The 27,883-nt window shown below is 42.1% G+C and overlaps 1 protein-coding gene and 1 long non-coding RNA gene across 6 annotated transcripts in view; one reads left to right on the top strand and one right to left on the bottom strand.

Moving 5' to 3' along the window:
- Positions 1–4,187, top strand: part of LOC127570753 (uncharacterized) — a 38,002-nt gene extending 33,815 nt beyond the window's left edge. Inside the window, exons 3-4 of one of the 2 annotated variants that reach the window (XR_007956389.1) lie at positions 54–150; positions 4,016–4,187. This is a non-coding gene — a long non-coding RNA (uncharacterized LOC127570753). The remainder of the gene's footprint in view (positions 1–53; positions 151–4,015) is intronic. The other variant, XR_007956390.1, reaches the window with a different exon arrangement.
- Positions 1–27,883, bottom strand: part of cap2 (cyclase associated actin cytoskeleton regulatory protein 2) — a 134,648-nt gene that overhangs the window by 8,282 nt on the left and 98,483 nt on the right. For all 4 annotated transcript variants that reach the window (XM_052016562.1, XM_052016564.1, XM_052016565.1 and 1 more), the window contains 2 exons: positions 14,935–15,091; positions 3,986–4,161 (listed from right to left, as the gene is read on the bottom strand). In XM_052016562.1, coding sequence (XP_051872522.1) covers positions 3,986–4,161; positions 14,935–15,091 — 333 coding nt within the window. The remainder of the gene's footprint in view (positions 1–3,985; positions 4,162–14,934; positions 15,092–27,883) is intronic.

Raw genomic sequence — 27,883 nt, 5'->3', positions numbered from 1 at the left:
TCAGGGAAGAGTCAAAAGTTTTAACTTTTTAAAAAGTAATCCTTTCCATTTAGTGACAACGACTGCAGGATTTCTAAGTAAAGCAGATGCAGGTCCTACTCTGATTCTGGCAAGAGCTCCTAAAAGAGGTGCTTCCAACACCTCACAGAGGTAAGCAGCTAATCTTAATGCCAAGAAAGGTACCTTTACAAATAAGGCAGGTCCCAATTCTGAGTGTAGATCTGCTGCAGAGCCCATGTGCTCCTACCTTGGTCCTTCCAGCCCTTTTCTCCACCTGGAAAATGAGCCTAAGCAATGACCAATTTCGATCTCTCTTCCATGTTCCAAGAAATTAGCCCACCTACTATTTCTTTCATCAATGCTCTTAAAATTAAGGTTGTCACTTCTGCTCAGAGTCTGACTGCTTCTTTCCTAGTGTTTCAACACTGGTTACCTTTACACCCCTAGTCTTTTCTTGCAATCTACAGCCTTTGGAAGCAATTGAGACAGAAAAGGTACTTAAGATCATTGGAAATGCCTGTAATCAGTGAAGTACACTGAGAGCAAAGCATTTTGATCTGGTTGCTGGATATAATGAATTGTTGTTCTCTTCGATGAATTTTATGCAGAAGTATAACAGCAGCATTTTTCAGGAACTCTGACATGGAAATTTAAAACTCACTCATGTTTTTACATTGCATTATGATTCATGCTGTAGCCTACATCCCAAAGTAAGAAATAATAACAGATAATGCTTGACATAATCAGATGCTGTACGGGGAGCAGAATATTTCCAGCATTTTCTGTTTTTCTCAAATACGAAAACTCTTTTTTACCTTGGTGCAAACCATGGAGGTCTTTGCCTATTAGAAGGCAGTAGATGTGCACCAAAGGAAGAATTTTCACCAGGTGAAGAATCATTTTGAGTACATCAATTCTCTTAGTACAGAGGTAGCTGTTTTCCCTCTCCTAGAAACAGATTTGATCTCTAATTAACAAAGCAAATCAAATGTTCTTTTTAAAATTGGGAGGAGGGAATACTTGTACTTGAAATGCCTCAGTGACATTGCCTCTTAGTATAGTAGTCCTCATTCACCAGTCATTCCTAGTGTTGTTATTAACAGAATCATAACAAATCAAATTAATATAGCACTGAAACAGGCCCTTCGGCCCAACAAAACTATGCTGAACATCAAGCACCCATCTGAGCTAATGGTATTTTATTCCCCCACATTCCGATTGTAGGGATTATCCACACCAATCCCCCTAGATCCTACCATTTAGCTACACACTAGGATCTACTTACAGTGGTCAGTTACCCTACTGATCTGCACATCTTTGGGATGCTGGAGGAAACCAGAGCACCCAGGGGAAACCCACGTGGCCACAGAAAGAAAGCAAACTCCACACTGACACCACAGGAGGTCAGGATCGAACCTGGGTCACTGAAGGCAACTGCACCACTGTGATGCCCTAATATTGTATTAGTATCCATATATTTACATGCTCAAGGTACTGATGATGTTTTGCTACAGTCTAAGTGTTTAATCCCAGCAGAAATATAGTAAAAAGGAAAAGTATAATTGTTATTGCACATCTCATAAACCAAAGTTCAACTAGGAGGCAGTCCAAAGCATTAGAGTCCATAGGACACAAGGACAAGTTGGCTTGGTATTAGGAGGCAGGGGTTAATGGTTGTTACTGTGATTGGAAGCCTGTGGCCAGTGCTGTACCATAGGGATCAATTCTGGAACATTTATTGTTCATTATATACATTAATGATTCTGATACAAATGTATGAGGTTCAATTAGTGAATCTGCAGATGACAAGAAAAATTGGTGGTATCGTTGATAATGAGGAGGGTAGTTGTGGGCTGGAGGATGATGTTGGTAAGAGTGATGGCAGATGGAATTTAATCCTGATAAGTGTGAGATGTACTTTGGGACTAATAAAGGGTAGGACCCTAGGGAGTATTGAAAGGGACCTTGATGCACAAGTCCAAGGATCTCTGGAAGTTGCACAACAAGTAGATAAGGTGGTGAAGGCGGCATACAGGATACGTGCCATCATTAGCCAAGTCATAGAACATAAAAGTAGAGTCATACGGCACAAATAGCCTCTTCAGCTCAACCGGTCCATCTAAGTTGGTCCCTTTTGCCCATATCCCTCTAACAACTTTTAAAAGGCACTTCGACAGGTACATGGATAGGAAAGGTTTAATGTAATAGGAAAGGTTTAATGTACCTGCCTCAACCACTTCCTCTGACAGCTCATTCATACTGTGGGGAAAAAGTTGCCCCTTGGGTTCCTATTAATTCTCTCCCTTCTCACCTTAAATCTACGCCCTCTAGTCCTTGATTCCCCAACCCTGGGAAAAAGACTGCATTCACCCTATACCCCTCATAATTTTTTTGACCTCTGTCAGATCACCCCTCAACTGACTCCACAAACTGTTGAAGCACACCACTTCTAAAATACCCATATATTTTAAAGCAAACATCAAACTCTTGAAATGCATGAACAAAATGTTTCAGATGATATAATGATTTAGAGATGGTCCTTTAACAGCAGATGTCACCATTGTACAATGCTTTGAAAACATTCTGTTGATCAAAGGACATTAATTTTTTTAGTAAAATTAAGTTCCCAAAATAAGAAAAGTTATACAAGAGTAAAAGGCTTGTGTTTTAAAATGTTACTTTTTTGTGAAAATTGTGTGCAGAAGCTTGTCAGTGAAAAGTCTTGTGTGGTTTAAGTAGTCCTAGTACAATGCTCAAAAACAGTTCATTAAATCCAGCATTTATTTTTATGCCCCACCTACCTTGCTGATTATTTTAACATCTAACAAATTTATAACTAATTAATTTCAATACACAATGGTCAAAGGAAGAAATTCAAAATTATCTGATAAATGATCAGCCACTGGTCCACAGTTGGTCACTCTGCATGTAATAAAAGCTATCTACTCAACGAAAGATACTCTGCTCCATTCTCAGTATAGACTCGACATTCATTACACAAATCTACTTAAAAAATGCCTTTGTTAATAGTGAAACCCTCATCGTTTGTGTTAGTATTTTTTGTTGCTGATATCAACAAAAAGTCAAATATCACACACTCATTAACCTCCTGGGACTTCACAAAGAATTGTGTGGTCTTAATTTGAGAATGCTGATTTTTTTTTCAGAAACTTGCATCTGAGTAATATTTAGTGTCTCATCCCCACTCAGCTTTTACTGCCTTAGCTGGCTTCCAAAAAAATAATAAAAGGCATTGAATGTGTCAAGAAACCATATTAAGTCCAGTACTCAAGAAGACTTAAGTGAAGCAGGTATTGTCCAATGAATGAGATGCCATACTGAAATCCCATCTGCCCTCTCAGGTGCATGTAAAAAAAAAAGGTCCAAGATCATCGAAAGTTATCCTTTTGAGCTTTATCCCTCAAAAAACATTGCCAAAAATGGATCAGTTGGTCAATATCCAACTGCAACTTAGCTGCTGTGCTTCCTGCATTACAACATTAGTTACACTTCAAATATTACTTGTTGGCTTTGATTTATTCTGGGATCTGGAAAGGTTATGTATAACGCACGCTCATTCTTCCCTGTTCCACCCTATTTGATGGAAGACCCCAGTCTATGGTTCAGAAGTTTAAAAACTAGTATTAAAGGGCAACCTTTGCGGTGGTGGAAGGTCCACAGCAGTTCTGTGCATTGCTTCTGGTTCCAATATTCCAGTGTGTGAAGTTCAAGGCACTATGCATGGTAGAATATAAATACACACAAAGAACCCTCTGTGATTTCCCAGCACTGTGGAGAGTAGAGATCCATAAAAGAAATGTGAAGAGCAGATTGGAGGTGAAGGGAGATGATGAGGAGAAAACTAATGGGTAGGAGAGGGGAAGTTGACTGACAGAGGGAGAGGCATGGAGGGTAGGGCACTATAAGACATTGCATCTGTTCCTTGTTACATTGGAAACCTGATCTTCTATTTGGTTATATTTACCACTCTCCACTTCTTTCCTTCTAACTCCAGTACAGGTGTTCTTGGCTGTTGCAGAGGAGACATGGGAGATGTAGGACTAGCCAAGCAAGTCTTTGATGGTGAATTGACAGGCCCACTCTGCGAACGAAGATTCGGATTCTTGTGAGTCTTCTGGTCATCAGCAACATGGCGAAGACCTACAGAATAAATATTCATATTTTAATGGCATTCGAACCATTGTGTCTACGGCAACTCTCATGAAAATCCCATCAGTCCTATTGCCCCACTTACTTCCCTGTATCCCATTCTCCCTCACCAGAGCATCAGCTCCCGTCAATTCTCCTAACACCCACTTACACAAAGGGCAATTTATAGCAGCCAATTAATCTACCAAACGGCACATCTTTGGGATGTGGGAGGAAACCGGAGCACTTAGGCAAAGCTCATACGGTCACACAGACAGCACCGGAGATCAAGACAAACCTGGAAGGCTGGATCTGTGAGCTAGCAGTACTACCTGCTGCATCACTGTGCTGGCCTTGATGAATAAATTGATTGAATTTGCCATACAAGCCTGGGTAAAACATTAAGTACTGGAGCAACAATCTACTGGAGGAACTTAGTGGGTCAACCAGCATCAGTCCTGTGTCAACAATTCCTCCCCCTCTTTCCACCGTGCCCCCACCCCCCCCCCCCCCCCCCCCCCCATAGATGTTGCTTAACCCACTGAGTTCCTCCCGCAGGTTGCTTGTTGCTCTAGATTCCAGCATCTGCAGTCTCTTGTATCTCCATTCTTTTGTTCATTAAATTAAGGAGCATATGATGAAAACCATGCAGCCAAGTACCATGCATGCTCCAAAAGGAACATAAGGGAGCATTGAGTAAAGGTTCTCAATAGCTACAGAACCTGAATTTTATAAGGATACAATATTGATTTGCCCATTGGCCTGTACTGGTTCTTTGAAAGAGCCATCAAATTTGTCCTGCTTCTCTGCTATGGCCTTAAGATCCTCCAATATTTTCATGATCAGTACTGAAGTCTATTTGACAATTACTACCAAATCTGCTTCTTCTTCCTTTTCAAGCTAGGTATTCCAAATCATAGCAACTTACTATGTTAACAAAAATACCCATCACTTCCACTCTTTTTCTGCCTGTTACCTTGAATATGTGATTACAAATTTACCTGCCAGTGAAAGAAGTTACTAATTTTTCTAAACCTCCAACACTATTACAACTTTAAATATCTCTATTACATCTCCATTTACTGTCTCTGCCCTAAAGAGAATAATCTGTTCCCCTATTCTAACCACATAACTTCTCATTACTGCCTTTTGGCCAGTATCAGAATTTTGATGAATATAATATCACATTAGGATGTGATCGTGACATAGCAGTTGTTACCGTAATATTAATCCAGAGGCCTGGATCAATAATCCATGTACATGACTAGAAATCCACTGGATCTTAGTCAACTAATAATCTGCAGTTTCTTAATAATTATAACAATGAAATCTACCAGCTTTTTGTGAAAACCCATCTCATTCACTAATATCCTTCAAGTCTGACATCCTCATTCAGGCTGTGTACATGTGAATCTAGATCCAACCCATATGGTTAACTCCAAAATGGCCCAGCAAGCCACAATTAGAGATGACAATAAATGCTGGCATGCTAGCAGTGCCAATCCTGAAACTGAGTAAGAAAAAAATAGAGTACGCTGTCTGTGAACAAGATAAACCACTTTGGTAAATGACTTCAAATTGATAAACAAATCTGAAACAGATGTCACAAAGTGATACTACAAGGAACTAGACCATCACCACCCAGTGGCATCCATCTTCCAGCACTTGGCTTGAAGCCTTCATTGCCTAGGCAATTCAAGTACTTATCCAGACACTTCTTAAATGCTGTCAGCAACTCTGCTTCCACCACTCTCCCAACTAGTGTATTCCAGGTACTTGCCACTCTCTGGGTGAAAGAGATCCCCTCTATTTATCTTGCCTCTTACCCCAAATCCTTGTCCTCATGTTTTATTCACCTCTGATATGGGAAAAAGTTTCCTGCACTCTATCTATATCCCTCAAATGTATATACCTCTTAACCTCCTCTACTTATCTCTCCTCTTAACTGAAACACTTCCTTGTAAATCTCCACTGCTATCACATCTTTCCTATAGTGTGGCAATCAGAACTGCACACAATACTCCAAGGTCTGACTGAGGTTTTAAGGTTGGAGCATAACCTCCCTGCTCTTGTATTCATTGCCCTGACTAAAGAACACCAGTATCTCATATGCTGCCTTAACCACGTTATCTACCAGTGTTGCCACCTTCAGGGATCTTTACCCCAATGCCAGTACTCCTAATCTCCCAGACCTGTGTTACCCATCTTCCCATTCCACCACCCCCCCCACCCCCCTTCGCCAATGTTGGACTGACTTTCGCCCTCCACTGATACTGGCCAATTTACCCCTTCCCCTGCTGTCCAGATTCTCCATTCCAATGACAAAGGCTGTGATACATTACTTGCTTAATGCTGGCTGATTCCCCCTCCCCTAATGCAGCTTGCAGAACCCTTTCCACCAGTGTCGCCAATTTTTTTCCCTCCCCTTCCCTTGGCCAGACTTCTTTTCAATTTCCATGGCCCACCTGCCCCAAACCACCCCCCTCTATCCCCAAACTGACTACTGGCTTGCCCTCGTCTCTAACCACTCTCCTGAACCCAGGCTTGGGGGAAGGGCACCCTGTAGGACATTTTTGGGTATTAGTTGCAAGTGAGTTTTGATGTGGTGGAAATTAGAGTACACTGGAATTTCTAGGTAATCTTTACACAAGTATTTCAACAACCTAACAATATCCACCATAAACATTGGCCTCTAGAGGGCAAACCTGTGTAGTAATCTTAACTGCTGGGGTGATTCTACTAGCTGTCCACAAATAGTTAATAGGCTTGCTGTTTTCTGCATTGCACACAGAATGTACTAGAAGGAAACTGTTACTCATGCTCTGCCAGCATTTATCCTACGTGCACAGAAATTGTCCTGTTCAGTTTTACACATGTGCTTTCAAATCCAACTCTCAAATTATCAGTTTCACCCAATATATCTGAAAGTGAACAACTGCACAGCTCTCTGGAAAAAAAATTCTTTTTTCTAAAGTTCCCAAAAGTCCTACAATGTACTAAAGGTGAAACACAACACAGAGCAGCCATTGTATTTTGTATACCAGGGACAACTGGACTTTGCAATGGCCCAAATTTTACTTTTTTAATACAACACTTACAACTCTCTGCCATACACACAAGAAAATAGCAGGAGTAAGACCTGGCTCCTGAAGCCTGTGCTGCCATTTAACATGATCATAATTGATCTACCTTGGGCTTTAAACTTGTAAGAGGCCAACATGCCATTTGCCCTCTTAACTTCTGGTTGCACCTACCTGCCAACATTTTGAGAGTCATACACAAGAACACTCTAATTCCTCTGTGCTTCACTTACTTGCAGTCTTTTTCCATTTAGATAATCATCCATCCTTTGATCCCTCTTACGAAAGTACATGACCTCACACTGCCCCACATTACAGTGGGGCTGCATCAGTCTCCTTCAGTTTTAGTTACTAAATGATTTAATGAAGTACTAATTTCAATGATGAAAAGCACTCTTGCCTCAGATTCAGAAGATTAAATTTACAGAAGTTGTATTAGAATATAGAATAATATTGTACTCAGCAAATTAAGCCTGTGTTACGCTTAGCTTTGATGCCATGTGATGGGAGTGCTACATTATAAGTGGTATGTTAACCTACAGATGAGTGAGTAAACCAAGGCTCCATCTGCAAGGTGTTAGAGACCAATTTGGCTAACATTCATGTCTCTGAGCCAACATGACTGTATTGCTTTGTACAAAATGGGGATGCATTTACCCAAGCACAATGTGTCTAACTATTTTACTGTGCATTTTGTATGAACTTACTGAATGCTGTATGTGACCTTCCCAATATGCATTGCATGCAACTTTCTCAATGTACATTGTTTGTTGCCTTACCAATGTTTATTGTGTGACCTTTCCTAGGGAAACAAAATGCTCTCCACTGAGTGTAGTCTGCCCCTGCTGTGATTTTTGGTACAGATCAATTCCCCATTCTTTGGGTGAAGAAGTTTCCTCTCATCTCAGTCCTGAGTGGTCAAGTCCTTATCTTGAGCTAGTGACCTTGGTTTGAGTAACCCTGCATGGAGACCATCATACCTATATTTTCTCTGTCGAGCTCTGTAAGCGTATTGTGAATTTCTAATATTTCTGAATTCAAGAGTTTATTCCTTGTCTTTTCCTGATAGAAAAATTCCCCATGCCAGGAGTCAGTATGACAAATCTTTGTTGTATTCCCTCTTGCAAGTACATACTTATGTACAGAAACCAGATTGGTACACAGTGTGCCAAGTGTTGCCCCCCCCCCTTATAACTGCAGAAGTCTTTACTCTTGTACTCAAATCCTCTCAGTAAAGGCCAAGATTCTGTTTGCCTTCCTGGTTTCTCAACCTGCAATTTAGCTTCCAGTAATTCATAGACAGGAATATCCAGGTCACTCTGAAAATCTAACACCTTGTTAGTTACTCACCACTTAGGGAAAAAAGTAGAAAAGCAGAGTACTCCAACAATGGTCATAGGTTGCACGTTATTGCTGTAATTTCTGTAATGAGCATCACACCAATTGATGATATCATCACCTGTGCAAACAACACTAGGGAAGCATCAGCTGTTGAGGTGAATGTGCCTGGTCTGATTTCCCAATGGGCAGGAGTTCCATTGGAAAAGTCAGTATCACATGAAAAGATGCATAAAAAGACTTCTAGGTGTAACCTGCCCATAAAAACAAATTAGTCCAATTTATAGGCGCACATGTTCACCTCTGACCCAATTTTCTATATTGATTTGGTTAACTAGAATTTAAGATTAACTTTTGATCTGATATAAATTGTTGTTTGCAAGAGAGCTCTTAATGAATTTTCACTCCTGAACAGCCCTACTACTTTTGACTATAAGTCCCAGACTCCACAACCTAAGGCAATAATTTCTCTCTAACCATCCTGTGAGATTCTCTTTATGTCTCAAGGCTAGAATCTGATCCCAAGGAATCCCACCCAAGTTTGTGGAATCTCTTTTTGTAATTTAACCCTTGGGGTCCAGGAATTGTCCTGCTAAATCTATATTTTTCCTGTGATGGTGTCAGAATTACTCATCGTATTCCAGGTATGGTGTAACTAGGACTTCATACGCCTGTAGCATAACTTCGACTTCCACATGCATCCTGCTCTCTGAATACAAAGTCTAGCATTCACCTTTTGAATTATGTTCTGTACTTGCCCATGACATTTAAACTATCAGCGTACATGAACCTCTATGCCTCTTCAGAGTTCCATTACTTCTCAGGTTCAAGTTAAGTGATTTCAATTTTCCTTGGTTTTACCCATCCACTTAACCTCTTTTTGTTTTTTAATACTTTTTAATTGCTTATTGTTGTATATATCCTTCCAAATGAGTGGTTTGGGTAACCTTTTCATTGAGTGTTCTGTAACTTTCCAACAGATGATTCAAATTGCTTTAAAATATAACACATTTGCAAAGACTTAATGTTATTTTAATGCTTTTAGGATCATACTGTGCACTATATTTATCCAAATGGATTGGATCAAGGAGTACTCCATATGTAATTAATTTCTTAAAAAGGAAGATGGCTTCTTCAGAAAATTTTTATGGTTAACTTTTTGGTCACTGGGATCTCATTACAGCTAAAAATTATCACCAAATTCATCAACTGCAAGCTCACCCTACACGTAATTAGAGTGCATCCTGAAATTCCCTCAAGCTTGGTTGGTTTGGGTAAATGCAAAGTTTGCTGCTTTCCAGTCCTGGGTATGAAGGTCACGGCAGAAAAAAAAATCTCCATTTTTTTTATTCAGCAATCCAAACTTAAAACCAGTCCTGATGAAGGGTCTCAACCCAAAACGTTTGTTTCTCTGCATAAATGCTACCCGACCTGTTGAGTTCCTCCAGCATTTTGTGTGTGTTGTTAAAATTTATTATTCTTCCTGCTTTCCTTCCTAAACCACTCCCTGTGCCGGTATGGTAATCAGGTGTAAAGTGATTATGCAATCCATTTACTTGCCACTCACAGACGAAACTACATCTCTATCGCTGTGGACTTAACATGCTGTAAAAACAAAACATCCAGCTTGGCACCCACTATGTGGGCCTGCTCACCTTTAATGACACAGTGTTTTTATATTCCAAGGACATCTGAATGTTTCTAACTTTCAGATGTCTAACAGCTTTACCAATTCTGGCAAGCCAGACTTATCTGGCTATCCCATTATTTTTTTCCAGCCCTTCTGTGGACAGGGCTTGTTCTGACCACCTTCAGTTGATTGCATTACATTGCTGGGGGCCTTCATGTAATCGTTCCTAATAATTTAACCCTCTAAACCAGGAACACCCAAATTATAAGGAAATACAGTCAAAGGTGATTTTTTGTTTGATCCACTGAATGGCCTCCAATATGTTACTACATATTAAGGCATCAGGAACCATTGACCAGTCCCTTCCCCCTTTATCTTCCACCATTAAACATTAAATAAGAGAAGGCCAAACTGGCCCTTGAGCCTATTCTTTCATTCAGTAACACCATGGCTAATTTCCATGCCCATTTCCAGAACCCTTGGCTCTCCTTTAGACTAAAGATATGCCTTAACTGTATTCAACAATTCACCCACTACAGCTCACTGGGATACAGAGCAACAAAGACGCAATACCTCAGAGAAGAACTTTCTCATCATCCATCTTAAATAGGTGACCACTTATTTCTCTCCCCACAGCGGGAAACATCCTCTCAGCACACACCTCATGAAACCCCTCAGAAATTGAATGATTATCTCTATTTCTTCTAAACTCCAGTGAGTATAGGCCTAATCTTATCTCATAAGGCAACCTCTTCACCCCAGGCACAAACCTAGTGGTGATCTCTGAATTCCCTTTAAAGCAATTAAATCTCACTTGAAATAAAACCAGGACTACATAGTATCTGGGTGTGGCCTCACCTACATTCCATAGTTTTAGCAAGAATGCAGGGAAAGAGTTGGAGGGAAGGAGAGATATGGTCAGAGGGTTAGGAAGCTGATGAGGTGGAAGATGCAGGACTGTGGCTGCTTAGACTCTCCAGCAGTGGGCCAAATAGACCTACTTCAGTCTTCAAAGACTCAATGTGCAAGGTAAAAGTTTGGGCTGTCTGATATCATTGCAACTGTCCATCAGCCTCCATGCACTACAGCTTCACTACATGGAAATGCCAGCAACAATTTTGGCCCACAGCCTTCTGCTCGGTCCTGAATACAGCCTTCCAAATGCAAACATCTGGGCATCTCTTCTCTAAACACCTGTATCACTCAACACAGCTGCCCCTTGAGATCCATAATGGTGGTCACAAGTATTCAAAGGTTCACACAGGTTTTTGAATAGGTCAAACCAGCTCGACAGACCTGTAAGTTTTAAACATGCTTAAGGTCCAGGAAACTTCTTTAATTGGGTGGCTTAAAGACTGTATTGGTAAGCCTGCAAAACTACCAATTGTAACAATGTGGTAGAATAATTCAGCCACATGCCTTTTACATTTGAATTGGTTGCACTTCAAATATTTGTCAGAAGAATATGCAGCAACTAACTTAATAACACAAGGATGACAACTTTCAGAACTCCCATCAATATACTGAGTACCTTTCCACCCCACCCTCCAATTCAGTGCCAAATTTTGTATTTTCCTGCACTATGGACAACAGAATGACAGAGGGGATAGCGAGATGGAGGGTAGAAGACAGGTAGGAACTACACAATTTCGGAACATTAATACGAATGGAGAGAGGAGAAATGGGTTAAAAATCCTATATCTGAATGCACGGAGTGTCAGGAATAAGGTAGGCGAGCTTGAAGCTCAGATACGAATGGGTAAGTATGATGTTGTTGGGATAACGGAGACATGGCTGCAGGGAGATCAGACCTGGGAAATGAATTTTCAAGGGTATACATGCTATCGTAAGGACAGGAAGGTGGGCAGAGGGGGTGGGGTGGCCCTGTTGGTGCGGAATGAGTTTCAGTCTCTTGCAAGGGGGGGACGTTGAATCAGGAGAAGTAGAGTCAGTGTGGATAGAACTGAGGAACTGTAAGGGCAAAAAGACCCTAATGGGTGTTATCTACAGGCCTCCGAACGGTGGCATGGATATTGGGTGCAAGCTGAATAGTGAGTTAATGTTGGCATGTGGCAAGGTTAATGTCACAGTAGTTATGGGGGATTTCAATATGCAAATGGACTGGGAAAATCAGGCTGGTACTGGACCCCAGGAAAGGGAGTTTATAGAGTGCCTCCAGGATGCATTCTTGGAGCAGCTGGTACAAGAGCCGACCAGGGAGAGGGCTATTCTGGATTTAGTGCTGTGTAATGAGCAGGATTTGATAAGAGAACTCGAAGTAAAGGAGCCATTGGGAGGTAGTGACCATAACATGATAAGTTTTTATCTGCAATTGGAGAGGGAAAAGGGCAAATCAGAAGGGTCAATTTTGCAGTTGAACAAAGGAGACTATGGAGCCATGAGGGAGGAGCTGGCTAAAGTTGACTGGGCGGGCATCCTAGCAGAATTGTCAGTGGAACAGCAATGGCAGGTATTCTTGGGAATAATGCACAAGGTGCAGAATAGGTTTATTCCCCAGAGAAGGAAAGACTCAAAGAGGGGGAAGGGGCCACCATGGCTGACAAAGGAAGTCTGAGATAGCATTGTGTTAAAAAGGAAGAAGTATGGCAGAGCCAAGCTGAGTGGGAAGATAGAAGATTGGGAAATTTTTAAGGTGCAGCAGAATTTAACTAAAAAGGTAACTCGGGAAGAAAAAATGAGGTACAAAGGCAAGCTAGCCAGGAATATTAAGGAGAATAGCAAAAGCTTTTTTAGGTATGTGAAGGGAAAGAAGTTAGTTAGGAACAATGTTGGGCCCTTGAAGACCGAATCGGGTGAAATTATTACGGGAAACAGGGAGATGGCAGTCGAATTTAATAAGTACTTTGGATCTGTCTTCACGAGGGAAGACGTAAGAAATCTCCCAGAAGTGAGGATGGACAAAAGGCAGAGGGTGACAGAGGAACTGAAGTGGATTGACATTGGGAAAGAAATGGTGATGGGTAGACTAATGGGGCTGAAGACTGACAAATCCCCAGGTCCAGATGGTCTGCATCCCAGGATACTAAAGGAGGTGGCTCTAGAAATTGTGGATGCATTGGTGATCATTTTCCGATGTTCCTTAGATTCAGGGTCAGTTCCTGAGGATTGGAGAATAGCTAATGTTATCCCACTTTTTAAGAAAGGAGGGAGGGAGAAAACGGGGAACTATCGTCCAGTTAGCCTAACATCTGTGGTGGGGAAGATGCTAGATTCCATTATTAAGGATGAAATAGCGGCATATTTGGATAGCAATGATAGGATTGGGTCGAGTCAACATGGATTTACCAAGGGCAAATCATGCTTGACTAATCTACTGGAGTTTTTTGAGGACGTAACCAAGAAAATAGACGAGGGAGATTCAGTGGATGTTGTATACCTCGACTTTCAGAAGGCATTTGATAAAGTGCCGCACAGGAGATTGGTGGGTAAAATTAGGGCTCATGGAATTGGGGAGTGGGTATTAACATGGATAGAAAACTGGTTGGCGGATAGGAAACAAAGGGTAGGGGTGAATGGATGTTTCTCAGAATGGCAGGCCGTGACTAGTGGGGTGCCACAGGGCTCGGTGCTGGGACCACAGCTGTTTACGATCTATGTTGATGATTTAGATGAAGGCATTGTCAATAACATTAGCAAGTTTGCTGATGATACAAAGTTGGGTGCCAGTGCGACATGTGTAGAGGAAGTTAGGAGAATTCAGGGTGATTTGGATAGGTTGGGTAAGTGGGCAGATACTTGGCAGATGAAGTTTAATGTGGATAAGTGTGAGGTTATCCACTTTGGGAGCAGGAACAGGAAGGCGGATTATTATCTGAATGGTGTGGAGTTAGGTAAGGGGGAAATACAAAGGGATCTAGGAGTCCTTGTTCATCAGTCACTGAAAGTGAATGAGCAAGTGCAGCAGGCAGTGATGAAGGCTAATGGAATGTTGGCCTGTATTACAAGGGGAATTGAGTACAAAAGCAAAGAGATTCTTTTCCATTTGTACAGGGCCCTGGTGAGACCACTCCTGGAGTATTGTGTACAGTTTTGGTCTCCAGGGTTAAGGAAGGATATCCTGGCTATAGAGGGCATGCAGCGTAGGTTTACGAGGTTAATTCCGGGGATGTCGGGACTGTCTTATGCTGAGAGGTTGGAGAGACTGGGATTGTACACGCTGGAATTGAGAAGATTGAGAGGGGATCTGATTGAAACATACAGGATTATTAAGGGATTGGACAAGATAGAGACAGGGAATATGTTCCAGATGTTGGGGAAGTCCAGGACCAGGGGGCATGATTTAAGAATAAGGGCTAAGCCATTTAGGACAGAGGTGAGGAAAATCTTCTTCTCCCAGAGGGTTGTGAATTTGTGGAATGCACTGCCTCAGAGGGCAGTGGAGGCCAATTCTCTGGGCACTTTCAAGAAGGAGCTAGATAGGTTTCTTATAGATAGGGGAATCAAGGGATATGGGGACAAGGCAGGAACAGGATATTGATTGTTGAGGATCAGCCGTGATCTCAAAATGGCAGTGCAGACTCGAAGGGCCGAATGGTCTACTTCTGCTCCTATTGTCTATAATGAGTTTTTTTGGTATTTACCAATTATTCTACCTGTTATCTACTTCTAAAGGTAAGTCAGATACATTAATAATGAGAAATGGCAGAGACTAGGGACTTCTGTCCTACCCTAGTCCTGTGTGCACCCGAAGATGCGTAGCTGTTCTGATGTGCTTACCTTTAGTAATGCCTTCCCCTTGGTTAAGTTGAGCAAACAGTTGGGAACGCGCCTCATCCTTTGGTGTTTCTGATGGCAGGATAGGAGGGGGTCCAGGAGGAGGAGGAGGTGGAGCCAGGGGACAAGCACCAGAAGATGGTGCAGATGTTGAGAGGCCCTGGGAGAAAAAAAAGAAAGACCCTTCAGTTGTAATTATGACATTGATCACATTGGTAACTGGCATGCAGTTACCACACAGGCACCAACATTCAACAAATATCTTGATATCTGAACTTAAGAAGTTTAAAACATACTGCATGAGAGGAAATTATGCAAGCAACGGCCCAAAATTCTCTTTATAGAAATACTTGGCAGAGTGATCATCACTTTTTCTCCCCCCATACAGAATAGAAATTACCCTTTTGGTTCAAACTGCAATGGTTTTTACATAAACTAGAAGTGAGCATCCACAGGGGCTGATTAGAAACCAAAAATTGGGAAGTATAAATGCCAGATATCAAGTAAATGCAAAGTATTGGCCCAAAATTCATAGACATTGATGAAGGAACTGCACTTGCTGTTCATTCTGCTGACAGCAGGCGACAGAACTTTCGAGCAGAGACTTGCTGAAACTGGAGGCTAATCTAATGTGGCACCCTCTACTGGAGACATGTCATATTTGTGAACAGCAGAAACAACCAGTGCGGTTCTCCAGTCATACAGACAAATCCTTACTGAGTCCAAACTAGGAAATGTAAAACAGGATGTACAACCTGCATATAAATCGTATACACAGAGCAAATAAGGGAAAGGAAAAGCAGGATTAAGGAGAAGTGATGAAAGTAGAAAAAAGTTTACTTGAAAAGACTGTAAACGTTGAAGCTCACGACTTGTGAAAACAGATTTTCATGCAAGAGTTGTTTTACAGTAATTATCATATATCACATTTTTAAAAAATCACAAAACCTCAATGCAGCAAACCTATGTTTATCCACCATGGTTAGTGAAGAAATGATATGTAGACACAACAGCTTCTTGGCCCCTCATTGATTCCAAAGCAGCAAAGGAGCAGGGCAAATTAGGCAGCAACTCCTGCAATCTCCTGCACATGAGGACTTCAGCAGTTTATCCTGTAGATAAGCACTGATAGCCTCTGTAATTCCATTGCAAAATTCAGGTTTTCTGCCAAGGTAGATGACTGGATTCACAATCCTTTAACGAAGGCATGAGTTGGAAGTGAAATTTTCAAGTTTTGACTTTTGAAACTTGCCCACTTCCAGTTTTGACAGAGGTGGGTCAGGAACCAACACTGCATGTAACATGGGTGGAGGTGAACATAGAACATAGAACAGTACAGCACAGGGCCACCATGTCTGCGGCAAACACAATGCCAAATTAAACTAAGTCTCTTCTTCCGGTACACAATCCACGTCCCTCCATTTCCTGCATATTCATGCATCTATGTAAGAGCCTCTTAAATGCCACTATCGTATCTGCTTCCAGCACTACCCCTGGCAGCCCGTTCCAGGCATCTACCACTCTCTGTGTGGAAAAAAAACTTGCCCCACACATCTACCTTAAACATTCCCCCCCTCTCACCTTAAATGCATGTCCTTTAAAATGAGCCAGGACAAGCCAGTACAGTATACCAGTAAGAATGTGGCCGGCTCTATGTTTATAACTGTAGCAGTAAGAAAGTTCACTTCTGCCAATGGAACCTGTATCCAGGGGCCTAATCAAAGGGAGGCCACTTACAAATCTCTTTAATTTCAGACCAGCACATTGTGATATAATGCTAGTTTTATTAAATCTTCTAATATTGTTAAATGTTTCATTTTATTATTGTGTATAAATATTTCATACACCTATATTGTTACCAGGATGTTTACTAGGTAGAGCAGTGGAAGGGCTCCCAGAATTTCTTCATGCTGAAGGCTGCTACTTCTGGCCCACCATTCTGTCGCCAACTCCAAATGACAAAAAGGTCTGGCTTCCTCTCAGTGTCAAAACTAATTTAAAACTGACGTGTGCTAGGCATCAGACAAACTAACCATCGGTCTATCAGCAGCAAGTGCCCAGTCTTTTTTTTCTGGGAGTTAGCACGTTGGAAGCAGCCATCAAGCTGTCCCTCGCTGACTCCTAAAAGGCCCTGATGCATGGAAATCAGAGCTTGGTGCCTGGGGCCGAAAAACAATTGAAGGCCCTGATAGAAAGAATAGCTGGGGTTTATCAGGCGACTGTGTACCGTCATCTGCAAAAGCCATGGCTTTACAGGATTACCTCAGCTGTTTGTGTCTGCAACAGCTGTTCACCAGATTGATCTCAATGCTCACAGAAGCTGTCAGTTAATTTGTTATTTGTAAGAATTTCAGGAGGCCCTCCAAAGGGAGGGACTAGACCCGATATGCTCCTCATCCACTATATATTCTGGGATATGTGCAATATCGGATACAAAGGAATATTATCAATTAAAGGAACTTATTTGGAATTGCTCACCTTAACAGGGTGATAAAAACACAAGCAACAACTGATAAATTTCTTCACATGACGTTAGCTGTCCCAACACCTGCAACAAAGTTGTTTTCATCTGAAGCTTACATTTTCTTACCCCCCACTAAACTCTATCCCACCCACGGTGGCGTTGGGAAGCTGCGCCTTCACCACCACACAAGGTGCATACACTGAGGAAACCCTTCTGTTTTTCTTTTCCTCATCCCATCACAGTTACAACATTAAAGGCAAGAGCATCATGAAACACTCAAATTGACTGAAGAATGAAGTTAGCGGTTGGAAGAGCCAAACTACCTCCACAAGATGTGTCTGTAGCTGTAAAATGTGAACTTCTTGAACGAGGATACTCGGCACCCTTTACAATCTACAAGATATCTGTCAGTTACACCTCTACAAAAACACAAGAAAATAGAGGAGTAGGCCACCAGGCCCCTCAAGCCTGCCCCACCATTCAATATGATCATGGCTGATCTATGCCAGCCTCAACTCCTCTTCTGTGCCAGTTCACCATACCCACAATTCCTCAATCTTTCAAATACTTATCTCCACCTTAAATATATCTAATAATCTGGCCTCCACCACCTTTGGGGGCAGAGAATTCCATCAATTCATTACTTTGAGGAGAAATTTCAATGCACGTCAGTTTTAAATGACCACCCACCTCATTTTGCAGCTGTGCCCCTTGTTCAAGAAACCCCACTAGTAAAAACATCTCAACATCTACGCTGTAAAGCCCCCGTAAGATCTTATATGTTTGAATATGATAACTCCTCATTCTTCTGAGGTCTAGGATACCAACTAAATTCAGGATTCCTCTCCCACATACCTGGTGCCCACAGGAGCTCAAAACTGAAATTGGTTTGCAAGTTCAGCAGGTAGATTGATATGTTAATGCTGGTGATACTAGAACCTTCAGCATGTATTGTTAGCTGAGTATGAAATTTTGCACAAGTCCCATTTATATTTACGTCTATTTTTAAACACCAGAGGCTGGCTCAAAGCAAGTATTTTCATAAATTAAGAAAGCATTTCTGATTCAGTTGGGATACTGCTGAAGTGCTCCAGGTTTATTGACAACTCAGTGCACTGGGCTATCGATAGGCTACCCTGTGTTTTTTCTGTGGAAAGGGATCTGGCTATAAAATCAAAGTTCTCTCTTGATCTGAAAGGCCACAGAATTTGGTGTGAAATGGTGAGTGAACAATGTCCTAGGCTGAACTTCAGCTTCACAATTTATACACTTAGCTGGTTTAATCATCCTCAGTTATATGCATGGATTACAGAACAATTTTGTACCCCTTGTTAATAACATGAGGAAAGAAAGACCACATGGAATATCAAATATAAAACAAGTTCTTGCATTGATATAGGCCTAGAAATTTGAACTTACCCCACTATTTCCAGAATGGAACCAGTTTACCATAGTTTTTGTGTCAAACTGTGCCACGCTGGATTATGCATCAGTCAATGATGCAACATGTGCATCAGACAGTTATGAACAAAATTCCCTGGGTGATGCTGGGAAAGTCAAGTCATGCTGTTCTGACAAGCACTTGCCATTGAGCACTCTTTGAACATCCATACTTCAATGGTGCAGCTCCCTGAACTGGCCCCAGGCTAGGACCGGGAGCCCCTCCTTCTCACACCTACCTCTGCTCCTTCAAACAAGCCCCACCATAGATGGTACTGACCAAGTAGAGCAACCCAACACCAATCTTACCCCATATTCCCTACTGGCCTACAAAATCTGCCTGTCGACTGTCTTTTGATTCTGTCCCCAATTGAAGCCCTGGACTGATCCGCACCTTGAACCCTGACTGAGGTCCTGATCCAACAATGAACCATAACCCAGTCAATGACTCAGTCCCCTGACCCCCGCCCAGTCCCGGTCCCCGAGACAGTCTTCTCCACACACTGCTGCATGGTGCGGTGTGTGAGGGAAGTCATGTAATGGGCACTCGGTAACACATTTGTGGTGGCAACCCCAGGACCAAAGCACTCATTGGCACAATTAACAATGATCCTTCAGCCTACCTTCCCCTGTGGCAATGAATTTCAGCTTCCTGTACTTTTAGCATACTGAACATCGAGGTAATGTTATTAATAAAATATTGACACCAAACCAAATAAAAGGAACTGTGGATTGAATGACCATAAGTTAGAGGCAGGTTTTAAAGAGAATCTCAAAGGGAAAGGAAGGCATTACTACACCAAGCGGTTTGTACAACTTCAATCAGTAGTGCTTTAACTTTCTTACAATGACTGGTTTCTTTTCTTTATGTTCCTGGGATCTGGGTGATGAGAGTTAAATTCAATAGACCCTCCACAACAGGTCATAGGATGGCCATACAGGTTTCACTGACGGCCATTGTTTCCACTGCAAGCAGCTCCCCAACACCAATCTCATCCCACACTCCCTGCTGGCCTCCCAAATCTGCCTCCTATCTGCCCAGATAGTTTTGTGCATCCAGCATTAACTGGTCTGCATGCCTCGGCAGGGGACCAATAACGTGAGTGGCCAGATCCATTTAAAGCTCACCTAGTATTCAAGGCCAGCTTGTACCACTTAAAGGGGAGATGCATCGTGCAGCAGGTGTTGTGGAGTCCCTCAGGTCTTCCTAGGACATCAGACATCCTATTAGAACACTAATCCCCCATCAGTTGCTTGTAATTTTCAACCCAACCATAACCCCTTCCCATTCCCAATCACTGGACTGCCAGCCAGCACCCTACCACACCTCCTCCCTACCAACTGGTGATCTGCCTACCTAATCTGAAACCACTCTCCCACCGTGCCCCAACTCCATGACAATAACTGACACTGGCACATCCTGCCCCTGGCACCCAGCCAGTCCTGGAAACTGAATCTCACTCTGACCAGACTCTCTGCCAAAGCTCAGACCCAACCAGCCCTACCTTTCAATCCCAGCTTGACTGCTCCCCTTCAGGCTCCCAGCCTGATTCCTGTCCTTTAACTACTCTTCTAATCCTTACCGAGCCTCCCTCCTCCATGACCCCACAAGCACTTCCCTCAAGTGAGCAAGTCCCAGCCCAGACTTACCTGATTTCCCACAAATTGTGTGAGACCAAGGCCTGTTCAACAAAATTCGAACCTCATACACAGCTGGACATCTCAGTAGTACACCTGCAAACAGAACACTCACTGGTGGCTCCACACACCAATGTTGTTAGAGGTGGACCTATACAGCCATACTGTGAGTCCACTGAGTAACAGACATCGGCACATCTATCACTAAGCTCGGTCGCCTGACTCCAATTGGAGTCTACTGGTGGAGTCCACACTTGAGTTTCCCCAGCACTATGCAGGGGTGCTCCCTCTCTGAACCCACACCAGGTGAGACCTCATCCATGGGGATTCTACACTCAAGGAAAGGAGGCAAATGAAAAGGTAAGCTTTTTTGCTTTAGAAGTAATTTTTAAAAAATTATACTGTTATGAATTTATGTTATTATTTATATTTTAGAGTTTTTAAAAATTATTTATGTTGACTTTAAGAGTTTTTAAAAATGTCTCTAATGTTTCTGGACTCATCCAAGTGGCTTTTGTATATTAAGGTTTTATCTTGATTCTCGGTGCTTTTGGAAAATTATAGTCTTTCAGAAGAAACAGGGGCTTAGTACTCCCCTCGCCCCCCCCACACACACACTCACTGAGCAGGTGTAGAGCGACATTGGATCTTTTGTTAAGCCATTTCTTCACCGAAAACAAAATGAAGTGAGTACACACTCACTGTCCCATTATGAGACCACCTGTTTTAATTGAGCACATCAGCCGGTGACATACAACCCTTGCAAGTTAACAGCTGAACAGCAGCCGACTACTTTTTGGGGCTGTAAAAGGACTTTAGAAAGCAAACAAAGAATTGCTCAGTAGGAATTATTTACCAGGAACATAAACTCTTCATCAGCGTCTGTCATGTATTGTCAGGTCCCCAGGTGTTCATAACCACATTAGCTTTATACAATTAACAATATCCAGCATCTCAATGCAGGCTTCTGGTTGGTTGTTTCTTTTCCATTGCACTGGACTATTTTAATGAAGTATACTTGCACAGAATAGATTGTTCACTAAAGTCCATCAGGAAATTGATTGCATACAAATAAAAGGTGAAAGATATGAACAAACAAAGGGACAGTCTGCATTGATAGAATAATAAGGAAGTTGTATTTATATATCACCGCTGTTTGTGTTCCCTTAATGCCTTTCTTACCATGGGTTCCCTCTGCTTCTCAATATTCTGTTAACTTGATTGTATCTTTTTTAAATGATGCAGATGGTGATATATCCTGAGATAGGATGGGATACTGTCCTATTGGAGACATTTCAAAGATAGTGAAATTGCTAAATCCTAAAGAAGGGAGATGATCAGTCTGAAATGAAATGGCCGGCTCAGCAGCCTTCAATAAGGCACATCCACGTTTATATAATAGTTTCCATGTCCTCCAATTGGACCAAAGGTCTTTGTCATTAACAAGTTGCTGCTGATGCACAGTAACTGTTCACAAATGCATCAGCCATTCTTCCTCAAAACCCCACAAACAGCAAGGAAATTACAGACCAGTTAATCTCTCCCCATGATATTGGATTGGGATGGTCATTGGTTGGAAGGCCAGGGTTCTTCCATTCGTTGAATTGCCACTAGAAAAAGCAGTCTGAATACAGGATGTCATCTATACTTCTGCATCTCCAGAGATGTTTCACTTTTTGGATTCCGCATTGAAACACCAGCAGAGAATGTGTCAGTCAGGTAGAGAAGAAAGAATTTAACGTGTAGCATTGACCAAAGAAATGGGAAAGCGATAAACTGAGTTAAGCTGACAAAGGGCAATACTAAGTAAACAATTTTGTATTTTTCATTAATGTGTCATTTTAAAAGCTAATCACAACTTAATAAAAAAGCTGTGATTAGCTTTTAAAAGCTAGATTAGCTTAAAAGCTAGTTATTTTGTTTCAAAACAGAATAAAACATGCTAAAAATAAAGGCTTCTTTGTGGTCCAAAGGTCCATGGATCTTATGCCAAATGAAAGTTCATTGACCTGAAACAGTAATTCTGTTTCTCTCTCAAGGCATTTTCTTTTTATAGTTCAGCCTTCTTTAGAGGTGTCAAATCACTGCTTTTCTTGGATGGGATTGGACCAAATACAAAAGCCAGAAAATGCTGGACATTTTCTGTTTTTGTCATTTTTATTGCAAATTCTGCATTTTCTGTTTTGGGAATCTTGATCCTAAAGAGTTTTTCCCCATACTATTTCTTCTGTGGTCAAGTCACTGTAAAGTTTGCACCAATGAACAGGAAGGAAAGATGCATGCTTGCTCATTTTTCTATTGTTAATGGGATTTTATGAGAATTACATCAACTGTTTGCTTTGCTAAGGCAATTCAGGAAACTCCAAATGATAAGCCCCTGTGCATCACCCTCAGGGGACAGTCTGTACAACACCAGTTTACATAGTCTGCTGCTTTACAGTTTTCAACTCTGTGCTGATTTCCACACAGGATACACAAATTTATGCACCTAGGACTATCACACCATTCAAAAACTTTATTACAGTTCCAAGATTCAAAGGAATAAAGTGTGTCCTTTATTAGTGCTATTCCCACACTCAGTCTGAAATACTAAGTTCTTATTGTGTTATGTTTAAAGCCATAAACTGTGCACACAAAAATATACTGATGCAAATCCAAGTAAACAAAAAACAGCACTGGAAGAATTAGAAACTTCATTGGCTATGACCTTCTAGTATTTCCCATTTAAGCAAAACAAAAGACTACATTCTGGGGACAAATCTTTTGTGGAAATTGGAAAATAAAGAGGTTCTACATGGTTTACACCACAAAGAAGAGATGAGTAGATGATATAAAAGATGACCCCAGGGGATCAAGTGGGAGCCATTAAATCAAAACTGCAGCAATCTGCATCATTGTTCTTTTACAGGTGCTGTAACTGCAGAGAGGGAGGCCATTCAGCCCACTGGGTCCATGCTAGTTCAATCTCATTCGTCCCACTGCCTCCTTACATTTCCTGCCACCTAATCTCGCTCTCTCACACAAGCCCATCAACTCTCCTTTGATTCTATTTGCCATTAACCTACAGTAGGGGGTAATTTACAGCAGCCACTTAACCTACCAGTTTTTCTAGGAACCCCATGCTTTTAATTCTCATTTTAACCAAAGTTTCTGTTCTGTTATGTACATCAGCAGTCCTGCAGTCACTGGTGACTGTGGCCTAAGAGCACACCAAAATGTGGCATCTGCAGAGCATCAAGGAGGAAGTGGAACACACAAAGTGCTTTCTATGTCCAGGACTCTTAATAATTATCAATCTATATAGTAGCTCGTTCTACATCAAGCATGTTGGAACAATATGGAGAAGGGAAGTCCGTAGCTGCAGGGCAAGGACTGGCTCTAAAGGCTGGGTAGATTGGGCTGGGGTCTGAAGTGACCTGGGCAGATGCCACTGTGCACTGTTCCTCAGTGGTGAAGGGTGCATGGCCTGGGAAAGTGCCTGCTAACAGTTTCTCTGAACATTTAGGCTTCAAATGCATTTTAGATTGGGCCTTGTATAGGCTTGGACAAGTTTCTGCAGCTTTTATTACCCGACCTCCAGCCACCAAATACCCCATGCTCCTGTTATTGGATGTCCCACACATTCATCCTTGGGTGCAACGTCCTTCCTACATTTGAATAAACGTGAAATTATTAGATGCTGCAAAATCCCTATCATTTACCTTCTGAGTTTGTGCAAAGAAATGCCCTGGAAATTAACACGTAATCCCAGCCAAATCTAGGACAATGGTACCTTTGTCTCCTTACATGAAGTTAGTGAGCTGTGCACACCTGCTGGGCCACTCTAAGCTTGACCTATGGAAGTTTGCAAGACTGGAAGCACCTCTGGTGACAGCAGCCAGATGGACCTGTGGACTCCAGTGGAGTGAGAGATAAAATGCGCAAGACTGATAGTGTGAGGCTGACACAGGGCGGGCAAGTGAGTCTGATATAGAACATAGGAACAATGTAGAGCGCAAGGCTGATACTGGGCGTGAGGCTAGAAAATGATAAGAATTATATGGTAAAAAGAAGGTGCATATCAGGTATAGGCAGTTAGGACCAAATGAAGTGCTTGAGGAGTATAAGAAATACAAGAGAACACTTGAGAGAGAAATCAGGAGGGCTAAAAGAGGACATAAGGTTACTCTGGCTAACAAGGTGAACAAGAATCCAAAGGGTTTCTATGGCTATAATAAGAGCAAAAGGATAGCAAGGGACAGAATTGGTCCTCTTGAAGATCAGCGTGGTCATCTATGCATGGAGATGGGGGAGATTTTTTGCATCTGTGTTTACTCGGGAGACAGACACAGAGTCTATAGAGCTGAGGAAAAATAGTGAGGTCATCGACCGTATCCGGATTACGGAAGAGGAGGTGCTTGCTGCCTTGAGGTGAATTAGGGTGGATAAATCCCCAAGGCCTGACAAGGTGTCCCCTCAGACCTTGTGGGAGGCTAGTGAATAAATTGCAAGGGCCCTGGCAGAGATATTTAAAATGTCCTTCGCCACGGGTGAGGTGCTGGAGGATAACTAATGTTGTTCCGTTGTTTAAGAAAGGCTAAGAATAAGCCTGGAAATTATAGGCCAGTGAACCTGACATCAGTCATGAGTAAATTATTGGAAGGTATTCTGAGGGACAAGATATTCAAGTATTTGGATAGACAGGGCCTGATCAGGAATAGTCAACGTGGCTTTGTGCGTGGCAGGTCATGTCTCACCAATTAATAAGTTTTGAGGAGGTTACCAGGAAGGTCGATGAAGGGAAGGCAGTGGACGTTGTCTACATGGACTTTAGCAAGGGCTTTGACAAAGTCCCCCATGGGAGGCTGCTCCAGAAGGTTAAGTCACTTGGCATTCTGGATGAAGTGGTCAACTGGATTCAATGTTGTCTTAGCAGGAGAAACCAGAGAGTGGTCGTAGATGGTTGTCTCTCTGATTGGAGGCCCGTGACTAGTGGTGTGCTGCAGGGATCAGTGCTGGGTCCATTGTTGTTTATCATCTATATTAATGATTTAGATGATAATGTGATAAACTGGATCAGCAAATTTGCAGATGACACCAAGACTGGGGGTGTAGTGGACAGTGAGGAAGGCTGTCAAAGCTCACAAAGTGATCTGGACCAGCTGGGGAAATGGGCTGAAAAATGGCAGATGGAATTTAATGGAGACAAGTGTGAGGTGATGCACTTTGGGAGGATAAACCAGGGTAAGGCTTACAAAGTGAATGTTCTACTGCACACCTCAGTGCCCTACCAAAGGGACCTGGGAATACAGATCCATAATCCTCGAAAATGGCATCACAGGTTGATAGGGTCGTAAGAGCTTCTGGCACATTGGCCTTCATAAATCAGGGCACTGAGTACAGAAGTTGGGATGTTATGTTGAAGTTGTATAAGACATCGGTGAGGCCAAATTTAGAGTATTGTGTGCAGTTCTGGTCACCTACCTACAGGAAAGATATTAATAAGCTTGAAAGAGTGCAGAGAATATTTACACGGATGTTGCTGGGACTTGAGGACCTGAGTTACAGGGATAGGTCAAATAGGTTAGGGCTTTATTCCCTGGAGCACAGGAGAATGAGGGGAGATCTTACAGAAGTCTACAAAATTATGAGGGATTACAGATAGGGTGAATGCATGCAGACTTTTCCCCTTAGGTTGGGTGAGGCTAGAACTAGAGGTCACAGGTTTAGGGTGAAAGGTGAAATATTTAAGGGGAATCTGAGGGGGAACTACTTCACTCAGAGGGTAGCATGAGTGTGAAATGAGCTGCCAGCCAAAGTGGTGGATGCGGGTTCATTTGGAACATTTAAGAGAAGTTTGGATAGGTGCATGGATGAGAGAGGTACAGAGGACTATGGTCTGGGTGCAGGTAGATGGGACTAGGCAGAAAACCAGGCCAGCACGGACTAGATGGGCTGAAGGGCCTGTTTCTGTGCTGTAGTGCTCTATGACTCCAACTGGAAATGCTGGAAATATATTGCATTAGTTGAACAGGCCTGCTTTTTCCCCCTGCACTTTACCTTTGCATTTTTTTTTAAAATCATCTTCGTTCTATTGGGGATGTTGATCCCAAAGGAAGCTTTTTCATATTACTTCTTCTGTTGACAAGTCATTGTAAGTTTGCATCAGAGAGATCTGGCCAGTTTCATGTAAGGAAGTAATGGCAAGTACATCCTACACTTGGCAAATATTACAAATTAATAACCAAGTTATTTCTCTCTGCATCTTCTGGTCTAACCACCAGCTGGGCTGACCTCAGAATCATTAATGGGACTTCCAAATGTTTAGCTTTGAACCTCCGCCTGGATGAAAGTCCATTCAGCTGAGAGTGGAGGTAAGGAGGTATCTCCTGGTGGTGGCCAGGTGTTCTCATTGAATCTCACTGGCAAGGCCGCTGAAGACCAGACTTTTGTAAACAACCCATTCAGCAAAAACCAACAGTAATGAAAATTAGGCCGTCCAGTATCACTCATTTTACCCTACTGCCCAAACTCAAAAAATATTCCTGCACTCTGTTCAAAAAGTATGCCAAAAGGCAAGTTTTAAAGCAATATAATCTGAGCTAATCTACATTAGACTACAGGTTTATCATCCTCATTTACTCATTGCTTACTCTGGGTTTTTGCAGTCTTTGAGGGGCACGTAATCCACCTTTGCAGTGTGTTAGAATGGGCTCTCTCATTCCACAGTAGATGACTCTACTACCAGGATGAGAGGGCTGTTTTACCAAGGATTTGTCAGGAACCAGAGTGCTCAGACTTTGGTCTTCTTGGATCCATGCTACCAAATAACATTATCTACAATGGAGCAACACGAAATGCTGGAGCAACTCAGCAGGTCAGGCAGCACCTATAAACTCAGATATCAGCAGATTTCAGTCCAAATGAAGGGTCTTGACCTGAAACCCCAATTGTCCATTTCCCTCCATAGATGCTGCCTGACCTGCTGAGCTCCTCCAGCATTTTGTGTGCTGCTCCAGATTCCAGCATCTGCAGTTTCTTATGTCTCCACGTTACCTACCATGGAACCTTGTTGCTCGCGCAAAAAGAAAGGACATGATGACTATGTAAACTTTAGTGAATCTCTGGAAAATTCATTTTGAGAGAGTACACTCAAACAGCACACAGAATTTCATTGGATAAACTAAAATATGATGCAAGGAAATGGTATAACCTCCAAGTGGTGTTAATTACAAAAATATACCGGAGGAGTAGGTCAGAGGAAGAAGGGAATGGGGAAAAGTTAGATCAAACAGGTAGAGAGGCTTTGGGGAAGGAGAAGCAGAATACAGGCTGTAAAAGTAGTAAGGTAGATGGACTGAAGTGTGTTTACTTAAATGCAAGAAGTGTCAGGAATAAGGGGGATGAACTCAGGGCTTGGATAAGTATGGG

This window comes from Pristis pectinata, chromosome 5, assembly GCF_009764475.1.
Source record: "Pristis pectinata isolate sPriPec2 chromosome 5, sPriPec2.1.pri, whole genome shotgun sequence".
NCBI classification, from domain to species: domain Eukaryota; kingdom Metazoa; phylum Chordata; class Chondrichthyes; order Rhinopristiformes; family Pristidae; genus Pristis; species Pristis pectinata.
Note: the sequence above shows the minus strand (reverse complement) of the source record. Positions and strands in the feature narration are given on the sequence as shown.